The sequence below is a fragment of the Pteropus medius genome, unplaced genomic scaffold, assembly GCF_902729225.1.
Source record: "Pteropus medius unplaced genomic scaffold, Ma_sr-lr_union100, whole genome shotgun sequence".
Classification (NCBI taxonomy): Eukaryota; Metazoa; Chordata; class Mammalia; order Chiroptera; family Pteropodidae; genus Pteropus; species Pteropus medius.
In genome coordinates, this window is record NW_024345483.1 from 1,444,903 (window position 1) to 1,466,963 (window position 22,061).

General features: G+C 40.9%; 1 protein-coding gene and 1 pseudogene across 1 annotated transcript in view; one reads left to right on the top strand and one right to left on the bottom strand.

Moving 5' to 3' along the window:
• Positions 1-9,900, top strand: part of CRYM (crystallin mu) — a 14,479-nt gene extending 4,579 nt beyond the window's left edge. The window contains exons 4-8 of the mRNA XM_039873951.1: positions 1,743-1,844; positions 3,503-3,686; positions 6,895-7,016; positions 7,699-7,783; positions 9,552-9,900. Coding sequence (XP_039729885.1) covers positions 1,743-1,844; positions 3,503-3,686; positions 6,895-7,016; positions 7,699-7,783; positions 9,552-9,616 — 558 coding nt within the window. The 3' untranslated portion in view covers positions 9,617-9,900. The remainder of the gene's footprint in view (positions 1-1,742; positions 1,845-3,502; positions 3,687-6,894; positions 7,017-7,698; positions 7,784-9,551) is intronic.
• A 2,643-nt stretch (positions 9,901-12,543) lies between these two features.
• LOC120611511 (ankyrin repeat and SAM domain-containing protein 4B-like) overlaps positions 12,544-22,061 on the bottom strand; it is a 36,195-nt pseudogene continuing 26,677 nt past the window's right edge.

A 22,061-nucleotide genomic window follows, 5' to 3' on the forward strand; every position in this document is an offset into this window, starting at 1 on the left:
TTTTTCTTCGATAATCCCTGGTTGATTCTGATGATCAACCAGGTTTGGGAACCAAAGTGTTCTAGACCCAAGTCTCAATTACACTGTGCTTTGCTGCATTGATAAAAACCTGCCCTCCCAGAAGAGAGGAGGCTCGCTGGGCTGATGGGTTAGAGTGTAGGTTGAAATCTCACAGCATTTTTCCCAGGGGCTCAGATGGGTTGTTCTATAGGGAACAAAGGATCTGTTTTACTTTTGCTCTGTAAGAGTAGAATGTTTTCTTTCTCACCACTTCTCTTTCATTCAGGGCTTTTAGGAGGAAGAAGAGAAAAATAGTAAGTTCTCAGGTCTGACGGACACTATAACTTCTTTGTATTTGGGTTGCACAGAACCTGAGCTGGGAACTCTGACATGCTTTCTCAAGGTGGCAATATATATCAGAGTTTATCCCTGGCTTACATTTATTCAAAAAATATTTGAATGCCCACCAGGTGCTCAGCATGGGGCATAGAATGGTGAGCAAAACCATATACAGTGCCTACCATCATGGAGCAGAGTCTATTACAGGTAATAGTAGATATGTGCCAATTCTGTGCAAATAGACCGTTCTGTCCTCATGGGGTATATAGACCAGTTAAAGAAACTAAATCTGTAAAAAAATAATTGCTATGAAGTGGTGAACTCTATCAGGGAGGTCAGAAAGACTTCACACAGAGAGGTGACACTGCATAAGATAATTATAGAATCCCACTCAAATGCAGACACACATACACCCTCAGTCAGTGCCACAAATTCCAGCTCTACATTCCTCTTTAAAGGAAGACAGGCTGAGAAAGGATCAACAGAGAGGGAGCTGAGCAAATGTAGCTGGGAACTGGGGTCGCAAGGACTCATGGATTCCAGGCAGCTCTCAGGGCTCTGAGAAGTGGGTGTGGCTTATCACATCCCCAAGATGGGGTAGCACAGGATAAAAGAACGTGGGCTTTGGAGAATGAAAGGTTTGGTTTTAGAGCCCCACTGTGCTACGTGATAGGTGTAAGACCCCGAGCAAGTTACTTAACCTCTCTGGACCACAATTTCTTCTTTCGTAAGAGGAAAATAGCAATAGGAGCGTCTCAGACAGTCATTGTCTAGACTAAACGAGATCATGCAAGTAAAGCATTGGCATATATTAGGTGCTCAGGGAAGGCTCCTTCCTTCCCTCCCCACTCTACAGAGGGGAACAGAAATACAAAATGACATCTCCTCGATAGCCCAAGAATTGATTTTTTTGTTAACTATATTTATCATACAACATTGTATAAATTTAAAGGGTACAACATGTTAACTTAGTACATTCATATATGATGTGCTCATGGATTCCAGGCAGCTCTCAGGGCTCTGAGAAGAGGGTATACTATGATTGCCACTGTTGTGACAATTAGCATCTCTATCATGTTATATAATTATTATTTCTTTTTAGTGGTTGGAATAATTAAGTTCTAATCTCAGCAAGTTTGCTGATTATAATACAATATTGTTGTCTGTGTCCATTATACCATGCATTAGATTTTTAGGGCTTAATCTAAAAAATCCAAATTCATGAAAGCAGAGTAAAATGGTGGCTACCAGGGGTTGGGGGTGGGAAGATAGGATAGATGTTGCCCCAGAGTTCTTGAGGGAACTGAAAATAGAGCAGAAGTCACCTGATAATCAAACTGTATTTGTTCTTTACCCAGCTGCTGATGTCTCCCTTGACTTTTTCCATCTCATTTCTCAAATAGTTTTTGAAACCTCCCAGCAGTGAAGTGTTGTGCATCCTCGGGGCTGGGGTCCAGGCCTATAGCCATTATGAGATCTTCACAGAGCAGTTCTCCTTTAAGGAGGTGAGTCCAGGGAGAGGTGTGTAGCAGAGGGGAGCTAGCTGCCATGACTTGTGACCTTTGTCTATACTTCACTGCAACACGGGTTATGCTGACATAATTAGGTCAAGAGTCCCATCTAAACCATCCTTTTGATGACTTTCTCAGAAGTCTTGTTGCAGGTAAAGAGTGAGGAGAAGGCCTGATTCACCTGTTTCCAGTTTCTCAGTTTGCAGGGTTTGCCTGAGGACATAGCCTGCCCACTCAGTTAGTTAAAGGATCATATTATATCCATTATCTATGTTCAGTTGTCCTTTTGACCCCTCTCAGTGCTTCTCTTAGGCAAATCCAGGAACTTTAATTATTCTGAGTATGGATCCCCAAACTGGAAACTAAGCCTAGAGAGCAAGAGGCCACAGCACTCACTCCTGAAGTCCAGATGCTGGCCCACCTTTCCCCAATCATCTCCTGCTTCCTATGGGACTGTCTGATTGATGCTGCTTTTATTTCATTTTTGTACAAGTGTGAGAAGCCTAAAGTATGATTTTTTAGGATAAAAGTAATACCTCTGCTTTGGGGAATATATACAGTAAAGAAGAATATGAAAGAAAAAATGCCCTTTTATCTGTTTTCAAAGACAACAGTTCACATTTTCCAATCTTTTCTCATCAACTTTTTATAAGATAGTTTTAATCATGTTAGTTATATACAGTTGTATATCCTATTTCTTCATTGAATGTACTAACATCATCATTTTCCCAGATTATTGAATTTTTGTATAATATTTGCATAGTTTTCTATCAAGAAGGGTGATATGGTTAACCATTCTTACAACTGGCCATATCGTACTGGTTTTCACCTTGGCTGATAAACATCTTTAGACATAATATAGTTATTATAGTTCCTTATGAGAGATTGTCTAGGCCTTATTTTCAGCTGAAGGTTGACAACCCATACCACAGATGTGCAAATCAATTAAGCAAACTAGCAAGTTCCTACCTCCTGGTGAGGCCAATGACACCCCCACCCCCACTCCCACACCTTCTAGGATTCAAATGGTCTCTACTACTCTTGGGCTTTTCATCTGCTGCACCATTCACTCCTAAAATCCATCTCATCTTTAATTCCCTGCATACCCTTCAGAGATCAAGTTATTTCATGCAAAGCACTGCCATAGATAATCCTGTTTGTGAAACCCATACCTGCTCTGACTTCTTTACAGGGTCTCAAACATAAAGTGTGAGTTTGATGATACCGAGTTTGCCCAGTTATCATTTGCATTTTACAGATGTGAAAATGCTGGCCATATACATTAAGTAACTCCAGGGTCAGTAAGTGAGAGAGCAAATGTTAACTGTAAGCCCGCCTAGCTTCAGAACTTGCTCTGCTCATCATTACACTGTATAGTGGCTATTAAACTAGTGAGGCTGTGTGTCCTGGGATAGAACTGGAAAATAAAAGGGAGGAGGGCTAGAGAAAGGTCATTTTCAAATATTTGGCCAGGTCTGTGCCCAGATTAATGCTGTTCTCTTCCTCAAATGTCCATTCTCCCTAGGGGATGATTTAAATAAGAGCAGCCCTGATTCCAGAGTGTTCAGATTTCTCTTGGCACCCTGGGCTTGATCAAACATAAACAGCCTAACAATCATGGTGCCACTGTCCTCTTGTTACCCCCAATGAAGGTGAGGATATGGAATCGCACCAGAGAAAATGCTGAGAAGTTTGCGGACACAGTACAAGGAGAGGTACGGGTCTGTTCATCAGTCCAGGAGGCTGTGACAGATGCGGATGTGATCATCACAGTCACCATGGCAACAGAGCCCATTTTGTTTGGTGAATGGGTGAAGCTGGGGGCTCACATCAATGGTAAGCAGAGGGGCTTCATGAGCCATGAGTAGGTGGTAGCCAGACTCATCCCTAGGCTGGACCAGGGGGCTGTGTCTGTAGAGCTGTGTTTCTCGTTCAAAATGCCTCAACTCTTTAAGTACCTCAGAAATATATGAGCCTTGAAAAACAATATTCACTCCAAAACATGAGAAAAAAGTTGCAAACCTGAAATTAATAAATATAACATCTGTATAATGTAACATTATGGCAAATGATCAGTTCCAGCTCAGTTCTGAAATGTAATGAAGTTTAAATGACCAAGCCAAGTGACTCATTGTATTCTTAACATTGCAAATTATAAAATAACTTTTAAATTACAGCATAAAAGACACAATGTGACATGCAGATGCTTTTTAATATATGTGATTGGATAGGTGGAACTCTAAACATAAGAGATCCTGAGCCCTCTGATGATCCTCAGATAGCCCTAGGGATTGTAGCAAAAACTGGTCTGTATTGAATACTTACTATTGCAGGTACTGTTCTAAATTTTTTATTTGTATTATATCATTTAATCCTTACAACACCCTCATGAGGTAGGAGCTATTATTATCACGACCCCCTTTTACAGGTGGGTAAAGCAAGGCATGGAGAGATTAAGTCACTCGCTAACTTGCCCACAGTCAGAGGTCCTTAGTGGCAGAGCTGGGATTTGAACTGAGGCACTCTACCCTCAGAGCCCAATAAGAGACTGGATTCTGGTGAGTGAGCAGGCAAAGATTAGAAGATTCAAACATGTTATGGATGCCTTATGTATTAGTGACAAGCACATGGTGTGACCTCAAAAGCTAAGATCTCTGCGCACATTGCCATACGAGCAGGCAAGAGCCAAGTATCAGGATTACGCATTTATTCACAAATGTTTATTGAGTCGCTACCATGAGCTAGGCACTGTTCTAGACACTGGGGTATCAGCATCCAGCACTCAAGGCTGCTGCTTTCCAGGTGCTTACATTCTCTTGAGGGGAGATAGATAACAAATGAGTAAACATATAGGTGAACTGGATAGTTCCAGCTAAAGATAAGTTCTGTGAAGGAAACAAAACATGACATATTTGAGGAATGGGCCAAAGCAAATTGAAAGTCTGGGCCTGTGGGACTGGTGTTATGCTGTGGGTCAGAGGAGGGGGAGGTAGGAGGTGGCTTAGCGGGTAGGTTAGAGATGGGTAGAGTCTGGCTTTACGGACAGTGAGACCATTTCTGCAAGGACTTCGGAAATCAAGAGAAACCAATTCTTGGTGAAATTACAAGAGCTGAATCTTCAGCAAGACTGACATAATTATTTTTCAGCATAAAACAGCATGTATTTATTATCTCAGTGTGTCTGTGGTTCAGGAGTCCGGACATGGGTCAGCTGGCTCCTCTACTCACACAGGACGAATCAAGGTGTTATCTAGGCTGCAGTCTCACCTAGAGCTTAGAGTCCCCTTCCAGGCTCATGTGTTTGTGGCAGGTTCCTTACATTGTACGATGAAGGGACCATATCTCTCCCCAGGAAGGGCTGACTTGTTTTTGAGTCAAGAAATGTCTTGTATTTTCCTGGCCTAAGGACAAAATTGGCTTATGTGTTCACAGAGACATCAACAATACTTAAGAAAACTGGGTCATAAGTACAGTCGACATGGTAACGCCGAAGACAGATTTTACTTACTTTACAACTTGGCTGAGAGGCAGGCTTAATTCCAACCTCCCTCCACTTTCCTCAGCCTGCCCTGCACCTCGCCAGCCAGTATCTGACCCTTGTCCATTCTAGCTCCACTGGAGCAAAGCCAGAGCCAGGTCTGAATCAGGCGCCTCCCTTTGCTGCCCGAATGGCCTCACACAATCCTTTGAGAACTCACCCTACTCAGAAAAACTTAGGGGAACAGAACTATGAGAAGAGGTGGCCTGAGAAGCTGGGGACTTTCCCACCAGCTTATGATTTATTTACAAGCTTCATTAGTTAGTCTTTTGTTCCGTAGAACTCCCCACACAAACAACCTTCAAAATGGACATTTTTACACCACTCTCTTTGAAAATTAGAGTAAGGGAGAACTGAAGGAGAGGGAATAAGTAGAGAAAACTGGACAGCATATAATGCTGCCTTATATTGTTGTAAGGCTTTATAGTGCTTTCCAAAGACTAGCTGGCATGAGTTGGATCCAGCAAACAGATGTGTTTTGTTTGGACCATAGAGTGTTCTAAAAATCAAAAAATAACACATGCAAATAGATTTCCTACTTCTCTTTTTTTTTAAAAAAAAAAAAAAAGAGAATATCTAGCAGTGGACCTGAATTCTCACATGGCAACAACCAGCTGGAGCTTAACAATGCCCATTCCCTTTAGAAGGCCATGCTTTCTTCTGTGTGCCTGGGTTTCCACCATTTCCAGTCCAGCCCCTCTGACCAGCTTTGCTCATGTTCATTACCTGCTTGACCCTGCAGGCGTTTGATTGCAGCCTCTGCATTATCCTTTGTGCCACTGCCAGGATTCAGTGTTGTGATTCTGGGCTCTGCAGAGGATATGAAAGCTCGGCTCCAGGATGGAGCTGGTTTTCTTTTTGTTGGATTTTCTCCAAGACCCTGACACTGAGCTCTTTTGTCACAGTTAAGAGAGAAGTGGCTGGGGGTGTGGAATGGGAGTGATGAATGGCAAGCAGACAGAAAGAAAGTAGAGGGGTGTGGAGTATGAAGGAGCTGCAAGTGATGTCTCTGTTTCAGGGTTTGGGTAAGAAAGTCACTGCCCCTGATAAGTGGAAGAAGTATGAAAGGCATGGCACTCTCAGAGCTTGGATGCATGTATTCAATATATAACCTTGGCAAGAACCTGCATTCCTTTGAGCCTTAGTTGGTACATCTTTAAATGGAATCAGACATGAAGTGTACTTGCAGGGACTATAAATAATATGTGTGAAACATCCCACAGACAGTAAGTCTCAATAAATGAATGCTAAGTTGCCTCCAAATCTTTTAGTAATGAGATGAGAAATGAAATGGAAAGGGGAAAATGACAGGCATTATTTTTGTTGATGAGTGTTCGGTCTTGCTGATGGAGAGGGGGTTGGCCTGGGGAAATGTGGCATTCCAAATCTGAACATTCCCACGTGTCTTATGTCATTATCTTTTCCTCACCCCTCTTCCATTCTTTGGTGCATTTAGTATCCCTTGTGACTATTTCTGAGCTCAAGGTCTGTTTTGCTGTTCCTTAGCCATCGGAGCCAGCAGACCTGACTGGAGAGAACTGGATGACAAACTCATGAAACAAGCTGTGCTGTACGTGGACTCCCGGGAGGCCGCCCTGAAAGAGTCTGGAGATGTCCTACTGTCAGGGGTGAGCATCTTCTCCTGGTAGATGCTGCCCAGCTGGCCTCACCAGAATCCTAGGCTTTCATTAACTTCCCCTTTTTTTTGGCCTGCTCCAGGCCTCGGTCAAACCCACTTCTTTGTGGGGTTACAGGTCCTAAACATCTCTCAATCCTTTCTAATACTCTTTCAAAATGATGTGACCATTTTGGTGGTGACATGTGTTCTCTTATCCCTTTTGCTTGGAGAGAAGCTTGATGGGTTTTTCCATTGGACAGGGTTCTCTTATAAGAAGGTAGGATTGGGAGATGGGGGCTGGTTGTAGCCTGGAAACCTTTCGAATGTGGCCAACTAAATAGGACAATGGTTGGCCACTGTCTGGCCTTCTTTTTCTTTTGTAATCAGGGCATAGATGCAAGAAGGGGCTGCCACAATGAGTGTTGAGACCATGCCTATTTCCTCACTTACACAGTGTCCTGGCAGGACATGCCTCTGGCCACAAACTTGTACTTCTGCATTCATGTTGTCACAAGGGCAGATGGTATCCAAAAAGAATTCTAGGAAGAAGCATCCTCCTAACATCATCCAATGTATAAATGATCTATTTATCAGATTTATTCCTTATCCAATTCAGGGATGTCCTACCTATACAAGCTGGCCAGAGCAGACATGCGCTCCATGGCCTGGGTCAATGTGTGTTCATTTCACAGGCTGAGATCTTCGCTGAGCTTGGAGAAGTGGTGAAGGGAGTAAAGCCAGCCTACTGTGAGAAGACCACAGTGTTCAAATCTTTAGGTAAGGGTCATCGCTCCCAGGGCACAAATCCAACCAGAGCACAAGGCAGGTCCACTCGTCAGTGGGAAGAGGAATGAGTGACCAGGCTCCATGGCTGAATCATTGTGAAATCCATCATCCATGCCAATTATTTACATATCTCAGCATAGTGATTAGCCCACGAACTCTGGAATTGGCAGTCCTGGGTTGGGTTCCCTGGACATGCATCCTTGGACAAGTGACCTCACATCTTCTTCACCATCTATTGCCTTGAGTTTTTGTGGGTATTAAGTGAGATGTTCATGTAAAACGATTTGCATACAGCAAGTGTCAGTAGTTTATCATTTAGACTTAGATCTCAATGAAACTCAGAAGCCGATATCCTCCAGAGGTAGGGGGTGGAGGATAAAAATATTCAAAGACAAGGGAGCCTAAGAGAAATGCCAGGGAGACCAAACATGAGAGAGATCCGGACAGAAAGCACAGCCCAAGACCTCTTTTTCCCATCCTTACCTACCCTCCGGCTTGCTGATTTGAGCAGGGCTTCCATGGGAAGCCCCGTTACCATCTGATTTGGTAGAGGCAGAAGTCCAACTAGGAATGGACTTGGTCTGCCCCTGAGTCCAGCTCACCCACCCCACCAGATTTAAGGAAAGGGACATAGAAGGCTGCACAGCAGATATGCCTGAAATAATGAAATACTGCCTAACTAGCTGGTAAATAAGTTGCTGCCCCTCAACCATGTCCTCTGTCTCTCTCTAAAGATCTTTCATATTTCCCATAGTCAAGTCCCCACATTGCCACTCGGCACCCATGCCAATTGGTCAATATCCATGCTTTACTGGCTGTCAAATAGTTTTAAAACCTCTCATGCACAGAGAGACAGGCCAAGGTAGTTTAAGCTTTACCCAAAGCCTGGTTGAAAGAAAGTTGCAGAGTTCATAGCATGTCAGAGGTCAGCCAAGCCCTTCAGGAGACAGAACATTACAGAAACCTGCTCAACCCTTTTGAGCAATTTTTGTTTTCTCACTTTTGGGATTGGTTTATTGGCACATCCTTCCACTTGGCAAACATATATTGAGCACCTATCTTGTGTCAGGTTCCACATTGGGTGCAGTAGTGGCTACAAAAATTAATAAAAACCAGCCCCTGCCCTTTGAGAACATATACCATTCAAGGCTAAGGTATGCATCCTCGACAGTAAGTCACAGTGGGGTTGCTAAAGGATGCAGAGTTGGGACTAGAGCAACCCAGCCCATCACCTATTTTCATAGAAGTGATTTTTTACATTTTCAAATGTTTTGGGGGGAAAAAACCCAAAAGAACAGTAAGATTTTATGACACATGAACAATATATGAAATTCAAACTTCAGTGTCCACAAAGAAAGGTCGATAGGAATATGGCTAGGCTCATTTGTTTATCTATCATCCATGCTGCTTCTGCATTACAACGGCAGAAGTGAATAGTTACAACAGAGACCGCATGGCCTCCAAAGCCTAAAATATTTACCAACTGGCCCTTTACAGAAAGTTTTCTGACCCCCAAACTAAACTTGAAGGACACTTAAAATTTGTGTGGTGGGTATTTCTTGCTTAGCATCATATTCCCTGCCTTGTCCTGCCCTTTGTAGACCCTCCAAGCCAGAGCTCACCTGGGTATCAGTCTTTGGTACCTGGATAGGCATTAGCATGGAGAATGTATCAGAAAACTGCCAGTTCCAAGTCCTGGGCTTTTTTAGGAAAAGTTGTTCTGACAAAAAATAGTGAACTGAGTTTCTGTCCATTCCAGGAATGGCGGTGGAGGACATGGTTGCAGCTAAACTAGTGTACGATTCCTGGTCGTCTGGTAAATAAAATGAAGGAACTTTGTTTTTAGGTGGATTCTACAGCTCAAGGGGTATTACTGCCAGTTTTATCATAATTTCTAGATCAAATGAAGGAGCCCAGTCCACAGGGAGCTATAGTCTTGTGCTTACCACGTCTTGCTGTAAATCACCAGATCCCCATTTGTGTTTGTAGATGGAAAGCAAAGCTAGGGACCATGCTTTCTGTTATACCAGATTATAGTAGTATTCCCTTTCCTCTGTATTTCACTGGCTTTTGTAATTCCTGAAAATAAAGCACTTTTCAATTGTGCAGTTCTTGCTTCGATAACTCTATCCTATCCCTCATGACAAGGAAAGTGAGGGGATCGAGCATTCTCATTCACTCCCTGGTGGGGGCCTCCAATGACTATATTCTATTTTTTCTAAATTGAGGTACGATTTGCGTACCATAAAATTCAGGGTTTTTAGTATCTTCACAGAGTCGCGAAACCGTCATTCCAGAACATTTTCATCACCCCAAAGGAAACCCTATACCCATTAGCAGTCACTCCCTTTTCCCCCTTCTTCCTAGCCCCTGGAAACCACTAATCTACTTTCTATCTTTATGAATACATTTCGGAGACACGGCATCGTATGTTATGTAACCTTCTGTTTCTGGCTTCTTATAATTAAAGTTTCAAGGAACAACGGAACTTATATATTGGTCAAGACTTCTTTGGTCACAAGTAGTGGAGACCACAACTCAAACTACCTTAAGCTGAATGAGTAAATGAGTGAGAAATGGGATTTGTTGGCTCTTGAAATTAAGAAGTACGCGGGTAACCAACCAGTTTTGGCTACAGCTGTATTCAAGGGTTCCCAGTGCTAGCAGGACCCAGCCTTGCCTTCTGCACCCCTTGGCTATTTTCTTTAGCATTGGCTCCAGGATCAAGCAGGCATTCCCTCAGTAGTGACAGGATAGCTTCTGAATCTTTGTCCTCTCCAGCAACCCAAGCAGAAATAGAGATTGTTTTCCTTGACGGTTAAAAGTCCCAGAACTGAGACTCATGGGACCATCGTGTGCCCGTGCCTGTGCCTAATGTCATGGCTTCAGAGACAGGATACCCTCGCATGGGCTTCCATCGCAGCAAGGCAGCACCTGGCTTCTCTAGCAGTGGGAACAGGAGAGTTCCCAGGAGCGGGGACCCTTTAACTCACCCCTTTTGTTCCCTGATATATAAGACTCAAGGTAACCCTGATTGTTTTGTTCATACGTTTTGAGCCAATCTTTGTGATAATTGCAGATAAAGTATTTACCCTTTAATTGAAATAACAGATGTTCAGAAATGGCAGAGAAGCCTGTGGAGTCTAGAAGCTGGAATAACCTAATTAAAATAAAATGCAACTGTTAAAAACAGCGTAACTTCTAATAACCCATTCTGGCCTCAAAGAGGTTTATGTTATTCACCGTGATTACATAAAAGGATTGTGTTTGCTCCCTTCTTTTCAACCCATAAATTTGATGGAATTTTTATGTGAGGTTTTAAAATCAACATGTCCTTTAAATTCACATCCCTTTATGTCATCACAGAATTGACATAAAGACCAAGAGGTTGGTCATAGTGAGAGCTTCTAGTTCTGCTGGGCAAATGTATCTTCCCCTTCCCATACTTTCTGAGCCCGTTGCTACCCCTCCAGCAGGGCAGCATGGAAGATTCCCACTAGGAATGATAAACTCCCATGAAGCAGTTAGAACTAAATCCTGAATTCTGGTAACATTTCCATAGGCTTGCCTTTTTTCGTTCTCTCAAAGAACACTTTTCCATTTCCATAACACTATATTTTATCCATCAAGTAGTAGTACTGATTTCCAGCTCAAAATTCTTTGTATTGCCTCACACTGCCCCTTGTTTGCTAGAATACAGCACTGGGCTTTCCATATTACTTTTACCTGTGACAATGATATACAAAGCTCTACTGTAAATCATCCTTTTTGGTAACAACAGTACTTCCCTCATGGCTTATACTTCTTCTATATCCTAGCAATGAGTGTCTGACCATCAGGTGGATTCTGGGGAATATATGGAGAGAAGATCCTGGCACCTCCAATAATGAAGTACTAATAGAAGCAGGCTCAGACACTACAAACTCTTTGTGAGTGCCTTCTATGTGCCAACTGTTTTCGTGCATATTATTGAAAGGAAATACAACTTTGGTTTATTCCAGACCAACAAAATGTAATATTTGTAAACATAATCATCCTCTAGTGCAATGTATTTATTTGATGACTGACAACCTTTCTGAATCCTACCACTGAAGAAGAATGAACCAACTGTTCATCAGATCTGAGCATCTGTATCCTCTCTAAGCTTATATCCTCCATAGTGCCTCTTGAAATAACACAGATGTGAATCGGGAAGAATGCTGGAGATAAACAGCTGTACATATATTATACACATAATCGATGGTAAATTCCACTTTATGTAAATCTGGCCATAAAAAGCCAATGAAGCTTAGCTGTTCAGTAGGGTTTCAATTTGAATTTGGCATTGCTAACTCAAAAAAATGTCAGCAGCAATGTTGCCAATTTATATGGTAGAACCTACATGTATTCAGACATGTAGCAATGGTGATAGACGACAGTGAATAAAAGATGGACACGTAACAAGCATGAAAATGTACTATTCACTTTTACAATCAAATTTTTCCTACAAATAACCTAGAGGCACTTACCTTTGGAAAAATCATCAAATGTGCCAAACTTTTTTTCTGTATTCTTTTACTCTTCCCCGACCTTCTTGCTTAGGCACTATGTTAATCTACTAGAGCTGCCATAACAAACTACCACAGACTGGGTGGCTTAACAACAGAGATTTGTTTTCTTACAGCTCTGAAGGCTGGAAGTCCAAGATCAAGGTGTCGGCAAATCTGGTTTCTCCCGAGGCCTTTCTCCTTGGCTTACAGATGACCACCTTCTTGCTGTGTCCTCACATGACCGTTTCTCTGTGCATATGCATCCCTGGCGTCTCTTCCTCTCATAAGAATACTGGTCCTATAGGATTTGGACCTCACCCCTTATGACCTTATTCAACCTTCATCGCCTCTTGAATAAAGATTCTATCTCCAAATACAGTCACATTAGGGATTAGGGCTTCAGTGTACGAATTTGGTAGAACACAATTCACTCCAAAGTATGTAACCTATGTTCTATTTTTCTTCACTCTCCCTCTCTGTCTCTGTTCTCAGAAAGAGGTATTATAGACCCATTTCCATTACTGTAAATGTAAACATCTGTTAAAGGTTTAGACACATTTAAGTTGGGCATCAAGTTTCAGGCCACTGGACGACCTTTTCTCTCCACCAACAAAACATAAAGCAAAGGACATAACTGGAATTAGAATCCCCAGGCCATGAGAATCAGAAAGTAAGCAGCAATGTGATGAGAGGTATAATTTTAAGTCCAGAATTGGAAAAGTTAAGAGATCTTTCCCTTCTTTGTCATCCATTTAACCCTTTCTATATTCAAAAATATTAAAAAGATAAATAAAAGGGAACACCATTTTTTAATTCCTGGGTCTCCCTGAGTTTCTCAACAGTGGTTTATTTGGATATGTATAGAGAATTTCTCAGAGTAGAGCTTGGACCTCTTCTTAAGTGGGCATCTTCAAAACCCTAGACATCACTCCCAGAGCTCTGGCACTCGGTAGAGAGCAGGTGTGGACTGGAGTGCTTCCATTGAGCCACAGCATCACCCCACCACTGCAGGCTCATCCTATTCACCCAACACTCCATCAGAGGCTGGTATCAACCAGTTGCCCAGGCTGTTGGAGCATCCGCTTCTTTCCATTTATGGCATTAAGAACTTTCTTCCTGGGCCCCACCTGCAACTGTATGCTCTGAAGGTCCTCATCAGAATAAAGCATCAGGACTTCTAGATCAATCTGCTCCCTCATAAAAAAAAGGAAGGAATTCTTCCAGGTGGTGGGACTGCAAGAATACTTCCAGGGCAGTAGCATCGATGATATCTTCCTCCAACTCCACGGTATCCTCATCCTAAGGCAGATCGTCATCACAGCTGTCTTCCTCAACCTCTTCATCAGCCTTGGCATCATCAGCCTGAGCTGCTTCTTGTCTCTGAGGCAACTCACTGGACAGTTTAAACCACAACTCCCTCTTGCTGTCTGAAAAGTATTCGGGGTTCGATATTCTGTTCTTTCTAAAGACAATATTTCATAGACCTGGACATTTGAAAATGGATTCGTATTGCATGCAGCTGTCCTCCTCGGCTGAGAACTGGAGCTTCTCTTTCAAGTCCCCCGACAATGAGTCTTCATCCTCCTCTCAGAAGACTTCCATCACATTCCTCTGCCCACTCTGGCTCTCCTTTCCTACCTGCTCCTCTGTGTCTTTATTCTTTTTGAACTTTATTTTGAAGGAGCCTTTAATGCCCTTAGACAGTGACCCAAATGTACTGGAAGCAGAAGCATGTGAAAGGGACGACCTGGAGAGAGTGCCCTTGGAAGAAGAAAGAGTCCCAGATTCCTCCTTGCTGTAAGTCCAGGCCATCTTATTTTGGTGCTTCTCCTGGAACCTTTTGCACTCATTGATTTGCCTTCTGGCATTCTCCTGAGCCTGCTCCTTCAGCTTGGTGACCTTCTTGGTGTTCATGATGTTCTGGGTGGTGGCAGTCTTGTCCAGGAGAACAACACATTCATTCTTCCCTCTGCTGGCAGCAGCATCCAGTGGAGACTCTAAGTCATTGTCCAAGGCAAAGATGTTGGCATAAAAGTTGATCAGGATGAGATACAGTGGGCATGACGATTTGAAGCTGTGTGATAGAGAGTATTTCTCCAGATGCCGCATCTATCAGGATCTCCTTTAGAAGAGAAAATATCAAAAATACACGCTATTTTTTCTGAATGTGAGCCCTCCCCCCAAAAAATAAAGAACAAAATAAATGTTAATCCTGCCTTACCACTGTTATAACTTCTGAAAGTCCAGGTAAGTCACATCCAGACATCACCTGGCCAGAAACAGAAAAAGCCCATCTCTACACTAGATCTCATTTTTTAAATAAACTTGTTATTTAAATTAGTTTCAAGTTTACAGTGCATTGGTTAGACATCTATAATGTTCATAAAACGATCCCTCCAATTGCTCCCTCCCTCCTCTGGCCCTCTACTTAGCCATCATATTAATGCTAGCCGCATTCCCTCTGCCATGCTCCCCATCCCCGTGCCCAACTATCAACTACTAATTTGTACTTCTTTAACCTTTCACCCCGTTCTTCCAGCCTCCCAATCTCCCTCCCTTCTGTCCATCACCAAATTGTCCACTATATTTGTGAGTCTGTTTTTGTTTAGTTTGTTCTTTTTGTTTCTTAGATTCCACATATAAGTGAAATCATATGGTATCTATCTTTGTCTGACTTATTTCACTCAGCATAATAACCTGTAGGTCTATCCATGTGGTTGCAAATAGTAGGATTTCATTTTTTTAATGGCTGAGTAATATTCCATTGTATATACGAACTACCATTTATTTATCCAATCTGTTGATGGGCATTTAGGTTGCTTCCACGTCTTGGCTACTGTAAATTGTGCTGCCATGAATACTGGAGTGCATAGATCTTTACGAACTATTGTTTTGATTTCATTTGGATAAATATCCAGAATTGCAGTTGCTGGGTCAAAAGGTAGATCCATTTTTAATTTTTTGAGGAACCTCCAGACTGTTTTCCATACCGGCTGCACCAATTTGCAATCCCTTTTCTCTGCACTAGCTGTTTTTTTTTTTATTATTATTATTTATTGAGGATAGCTATTTTTTATTATTATTATTTATTGAGGATAGCTATTCGGTGTGAGGTGATGTCTCATCGTGGTTTTAATTTGCATTTCTCTGATGATTAGCGACCTTGAGCATCTTTTCATGTCTGTTAGTCATCTGTGTTACTTCTTTGGAGAAATATCTGTTCAAGTCTTCTGTCAATATTTTAATTGGATTGTTTGTTTTGTTGTTGTTGTTGAGCTGTATAAGTTCTTTATAAATTTTGGATATTAACCCCTTATCAGGTGTATCATTAGTGAATATCTTCTCCCAAACAGTTGGTTGTTTTTTTGTTTTGTTGATGGTTTCTTTTGCTGTACAAAACCTTTAGGTTGATGTAGTGCCATTTGTTTATTTTTTCTTTTGTTTCCCTTGTCTGAAGATATATTTCTGAAAATAAATTCCTGTTAGTAATATCAGAGAGTTTACTGCCTATGTTTTCTTCTAAAAGTTTTATGGTTTCGGGTCTTACATTTAAATCTTTAATCCATTTTGAGTCTATTCTTGTATATGGTGTTGGATCTCATTTTTAAAAGCAAGAAAAGATTTCTAAGAAACTCCCCGAAGAGCAACTTTCATGTCTCAGCAGCCAGAAGTGGGTTACATGCCAAGAGGGAGGAAAATAGAGCTATCATGTTTAACTCAGATTAGCTGGAATTTTCCCCTGAAGGTAAGCATAGAATTACCCAGCGGTGGGCTGGTAAAAGTTTAACTGGCTCACCCAGGAAAATAAATCAAAGTCCCAATTTACAGCAAGTGCCAATTTCTGTGGTGTGGATATACCTACCATGGCAAATTTCAAGCTACTCATGTGACATTACTGGACATGGAGTTTGGAGGGATATGCAGTAGCACACAATATAAATTATTCCCACAATATAGCTATAATACACATGCATAATCTTAAGAGCATAGATAATAGTAAAATGTAGTAAAATAATTATGAAGTAATGAGTTTTGAGTTTTTAAACATAATTTATTAGAAGTTGATACAACTTTATTTTTAATAATAGTTTTTTTTAACTCTCAAACTTCCTGATATCTAACAGTCATCTCTCATGAGCTGATAAGAGCTGGTTACAGCACACCACTGCTATCTTCCCCTGAGTCACATGTAGGGAAATAAATAACTGACCAAAACTGGGTCTCCATCAGCAAGAAAGAAAAGAGGATGCTGGGTAGGTAGCAAACAGCGTCTACTACAACCACTATTCATACAAAGGGTAGAACATTTCCATTGATTCTTCAAGTTACTTCCATGTAATTACGGTGTTGTATATATGACTAGTTCTGCAATGGTTTAAGGTGGAATTAGGGGTACTATTGGATGGTCTTAAGGCCAAGGACCCATTCCTGGCACAGAAACAGGGGCATGGTAGATGCTCAATAAAGATTTATGTAATGAATGAATGCCTACTGGAATCCTGCCCCAAGCTACACCCCACCCCCTCTTGTGAGATCTTGAGTTACAAACAGTCACAAATGTAAATTAAAGTAATAACTCACTGTTAACTATGACTCTGACCCCAAGCCACTGCTGAGAACTCTAATAATACTGGTACTAAAGGATCCTAGCCCAGACTTTCCGAATTAGAATCCGAAGTTTAACAAGATCCCCAGCAATGTGCAGGCTCGCTGCAGGTTCAGAAAAGCTACACTAGTTAATGTGACCCAACCAGTGTCCAACAATTTGTAACTCCTCCATGGGAACCCCTAGCCTCCTCATGCTTTTCAATTGTGAAGCATTTACATATTCACTGTCCCCTCCACTCCCAAAAACCATCGCAATCTCCCCTAAGAGAAGGAAGATGAGAATAATTATCAGAGGGGTCAAATGAGACTCAGAATGCTTAATTGATCTGATCAGTGGTACACAGGCAGCACACTTTGGATCAGTCCTGTCTCCAAGTCTAATGGTCTCTAACACAATACAGTCTTATGGTTGCATACCTTGCTTTCCACTTTACCAGTTATGAGGCCTCGAGTTTAACTTTTCTGAGACTCAATATCCTCATCTGCAAATTGAGGATAATATTACCCACTCGTAGAATTGTTATGTGAATAAGTTAATATACATAAAGCATTAGAAGAGTGCTTGATATATAGCAGCTATTCAATAAGCATTACCTATTGTCATTTCCCACATCTCTAATGTCATAATCCTTAATTTCATATATTTCTTTCTTCTCACACCCATCTAGTAAATTCCTGCAGCACTACAATAGCTCTTGTGACTTTCTAACACTTATAGTCTTACTTAATTTGTCAAATATTTATGCCCTGTTTCCATATTAGATAACATGGCACAGAGGGCAAAGCTTGTGTCTTTTGTCCTTTATATCATCTGTATCTCCTAGCAGAAGTCGCGAACTCAACCTAAAAAAGTCAAGCAGATAATGTAGGTAACTGAATGGGACCAGGTTTCTTTTTTCAAAAAAGTCATAGTGAAGTGCAAGTTCCATCTAGAAAGAATAGCTGTCATTCAGTTCTGGCCGGTTGCTATCTTGAGTAACAGCAGACAAAATATTGCCAGACCTTCCATCTTTCAAACAAAGCCAGAAATCCAGGATTTCATGTGAAACTTTTTGATTTTTACATGGTGGCTTAAATTTAAAAGAAAAATACAGTGAAGTCCAAATAAAACTCATTTGTGGGTTGGATCCAGCCCACAAGCTGGCAGTCAGCAACCTCCTTGTAAGCTGAGAGAACAGCATAAGCAGATGCATATGTAGGTGACATTACATGGCATATTTGGGGAACCAGGAGTATACTTCAACATGACCAGAGTGCATGAAGATGGGACAAAGGAAATAAGTACAAAGAGGAAGGAAAAAATGAAACCGAATTTAAGGAAAGCAAATATTAAATAACCCAGTTGTGTTGGATGGCCACTTTCAAGGAGGCCCTGGTCAGCCTGATTTAATTGTCTTGGATCAAAATAAATCTCCTTCAACCTTAGCACAGTTGTGTATCTTAGGGGAGCACAGTGCCACATCCTCAAAGATGAAGTTTCACTTTTTATTTATTTTAGCCAAACACCGTATTCAGAAGACAACAAAGAGAGGTTGTAAAACAGAGATGTTACTATAAACATAAACAAAAGCATACTGATTAAATTTGCTTTTAAATTTGAAGTTATTCTTGGATTAAATTTGAAGTTATTCTTGGATTGGTTAAATTAAAAAACAAATTATTGAGAGGAGAGAGCTGTGGTGGGAATGTTACAGGATATTGAGAAGTTTGGGTTAAATCCACAGAGTAGTGGAATTTTCCCATCTCAAGAGATGGATCTTAAATGATCCTGTCAAGATAGGAGAAAAAACCTGAATATACCTGAGATGACCAAAGATGGGTCTTCTTTCAAGAAAATTTCAAAAGCAAAATTCCAAATTTATAGATGAAATTGTCAGTAAGATGATTTATAAGTTTCTCTAGTGCATTTAAACTATATCTACTTGCAAAAATTCTATTAACGGACAACTTTCCAAATTGACATACAACTTAGATCAAAAAATTTTCTATTGACATGTTTCATACGATCCTTCTAAACTCAATCTTTGTTTTTCAATCCTTGATATCTTTCATATTTTTTCGATAGAATCATTACACATAACCTGCCCAGGTATTCACAAACAGGTCCCACCTCATTGATCTGAGTCCAATATTGATGTCATATGGCTTCCTGGGGATAAATTCAGTGTAGTGTTGATTTTTCCCTCATTGCTCCACTTTTTTCCCCAAAGGGAAACTCGCTGAAAAGATTTTTAAATAACCATACTTTCCCTTGCTTTTTGGTAGATCAGTACATTTGGACAACAATTTTTTAAAGCTGGATCTCTCTTATTGTCACTAAATAGGCAATTCTCAGAAAAATATTGCTTTCAAATATATTTTTCCACACAAGAAGGGATATTTAGACTCATTAATAATCAAGAAATACAAATGAAAATACTGCACTACCACTTATTTGCCTGTCAGATAGGCAATGATTAAAAAAGAATAGTAATACTTGGCTTTGGTAGGAGTGTGGGGAAATGAAAAATGCTGGAGAAAACACAAAGTGGCACAGTATGTGTCAAAGCCTTTAAAACATGGTACCTTCTTGAATCAACAATTCCACCTTTAGGAATTTATCCTAGGGAAATATCAGACACTTACGTAAAGATGAATGGTCAAGGATGTTTGTCCCAACTTATTTATAACAAAGACTGGATTCAAGTTAAATGCCATGAACATGTAATGAATTAAATACATTATGATGAAACCACAAAACCGAATATCATGTAGCCATTAAAAATAGTGGTATGGGGAGGATGTCAGAAATATGGCAGAGTGAGAGACATCCCCAGATCTCTTCCCTTGAAAGAACAACAAGCTGAACATCTAAAACTCAACAAAAACTACCCAAACTGCACACCAACATGTCTGAGCCTGGGATCTGGGCATAAGAGCTACCAGAGGTCAGAACTCTGGGTGTCGGGCAGTGGACTGGGAGAAACAAAGAAGCTGCCTCTTGCAGCTGGAGCTCCATGTAGGTGGAGGGGAAAGGGAGAAGGTGCAGCGAGATCCCTAAACAGCCTTGCCTGGGAGAGCTGTAAGCTCCATGCAGCCAGTGGCAGGGCCCAGTCATCCTGGCAGAAAGCAAAGAAGGAGGAATGACAGAGAAGCTGGGACAGCAGAGAAACAGCAGTTGATTTTTACCAGCCATGGTTGCAAAACCGAGGATCAGCCGCAGCCCCCATACCCCAACCCAGAGGGCCCCTCCCCTCATATCATCCAAGATTGAGCACCGCGGAGCCCCAGGAGAATCTGAGCAAATGCTACCGAAACTGTCGCTAACACTGACAGGGACTGAGAATGAGGGTAGCAAGCATGATTAAACATCTATAAGGGAAAAAAAAGGCACTATTAAGGCTGTATATAAAGGAGGGATCGAAGAAGCTTAGGCACCATCTACGGGAAGCCAAAAGAAAAGCACCTTCTTTGCAGTAGGCTAAAGACAGACCTTTATATAATAAATCTTTCTGGGAAGAAAAAAAAAAAGCAGAACTCACTTCCATTAATGTCCAGGCAGAGAAATAACCATTAAACACCATGAACAATCAAGGTGACAAGGCATCTCAGAAAGAAAGAGAAAAATCTCCAGAAAATAAGCTTACAGACATAGAAATATGTGACTTAAATGACAGAGAATTTGGGATGGTACTTCAGAAGAAACTCAATGAGATCCAAAACAAATCATATCAACAAATTCAGGAATTGAAAAAACAACTAGATGAGCAGAATGAGTTCTTTAGCAAGGAGATTGAAACCTTCAAAAAGAACAGAACGGAGCTTCTGGAGATAAAAAAAAATGCAAGAGTTGAAAAATGAAATAGCAAGCTTGGGAAATAGAGTCAACCAAATGGAGGAAAGGATCCGTTATATCAAAGATGGAAATCTAGAAATAAATCAGAAGGAAGAAGAGAGAAACCAAAGAATGAAAAATAATGAAAGAGAAATTCAAGAACTAGCTGATACCATCAGGAAACATAAAAATAATGGGCATTCTTGAAGGAGAGGAAAAGGAGCAGAGATTAGAAAGCATTTTCAGACAAATAGTTGACAAGAATTTCCCAAATCTAAGGAATGAGCTGGAGCTTGGAATTCCAGAAGTCAACAGAACACTCTATTATCTCAACCCCAAAAGGCCTTCACCAAAACACATTGTATTAAAATTATCGAAAATCAACAATGAAGACAGAATTCTCAGGGCAGCCACGGAAAAGAAGATGATAAACTATAAAGGAAAACCCATTAGATTACCTTTGGACTTCTCAGCATAAACCTTACAAGTTAGAAAGGAGTGGAATCAAATATTTAAACTATTAAATGAAAGGAACTACCAGTCAAGAATAATGTATCCAGCTAAGCTCTCCTTTAGATATGAAGGAGAAATTACGACCTTTCCAGACTTACAAAAATTGAGAGAATTCTCCTCTATGAGGCCTGCATTACAGGAAATACTGAAAGGGGTCAGCTCACTTAAAACAAAATGACAAAAAAGTACATATTTAGGAGTAAGGTGACTAGCAGGCAAATAGAAGCACAGAAGTGCAACCTTTACTAAGAACAGGGCATTGTAAGATTAAACAATAAAAGGAGATTTGCTATAGCAAGATAGTAATGAAACGTTCACCATACATAGAGACAAACTGAGACAACAATGACTGAAAAGGGAAAGTGCAAAGATCTAAATTCACAAAGGAGAATGGAGATAAGGCGCATGCAGAAGAAAATGGACAACTGCATGTGTGTGTGTGCGTGCGTGTGTGTGTGTGTGTGTGTGTGTGTAAAACCATCTTTTACATATTCATAATGGTAACTGTATGCCAAAGTTTCGGAACTGAAGTACATAACATAAAACAAGAAGGGCCAGAGGGAAAAGCCACAAAAGTCAATCAAAATAAAATCGGACACACAAGGACAAAGAAGCAATGGAAACACCGAGCTACCAGAAAGCAAAAGATAAAATGGCTATCAGAAGACTTCATATTTCAATAATCACCCTAAATATAAATGAACCGAACTCACCAATAGAAAGGTACAGAGTTGCAGATTGGATCAAAAAACAAAATCCAACCATATGCTGCCTCCAGGAGACACATCTCAGTTCCAAAGACAAA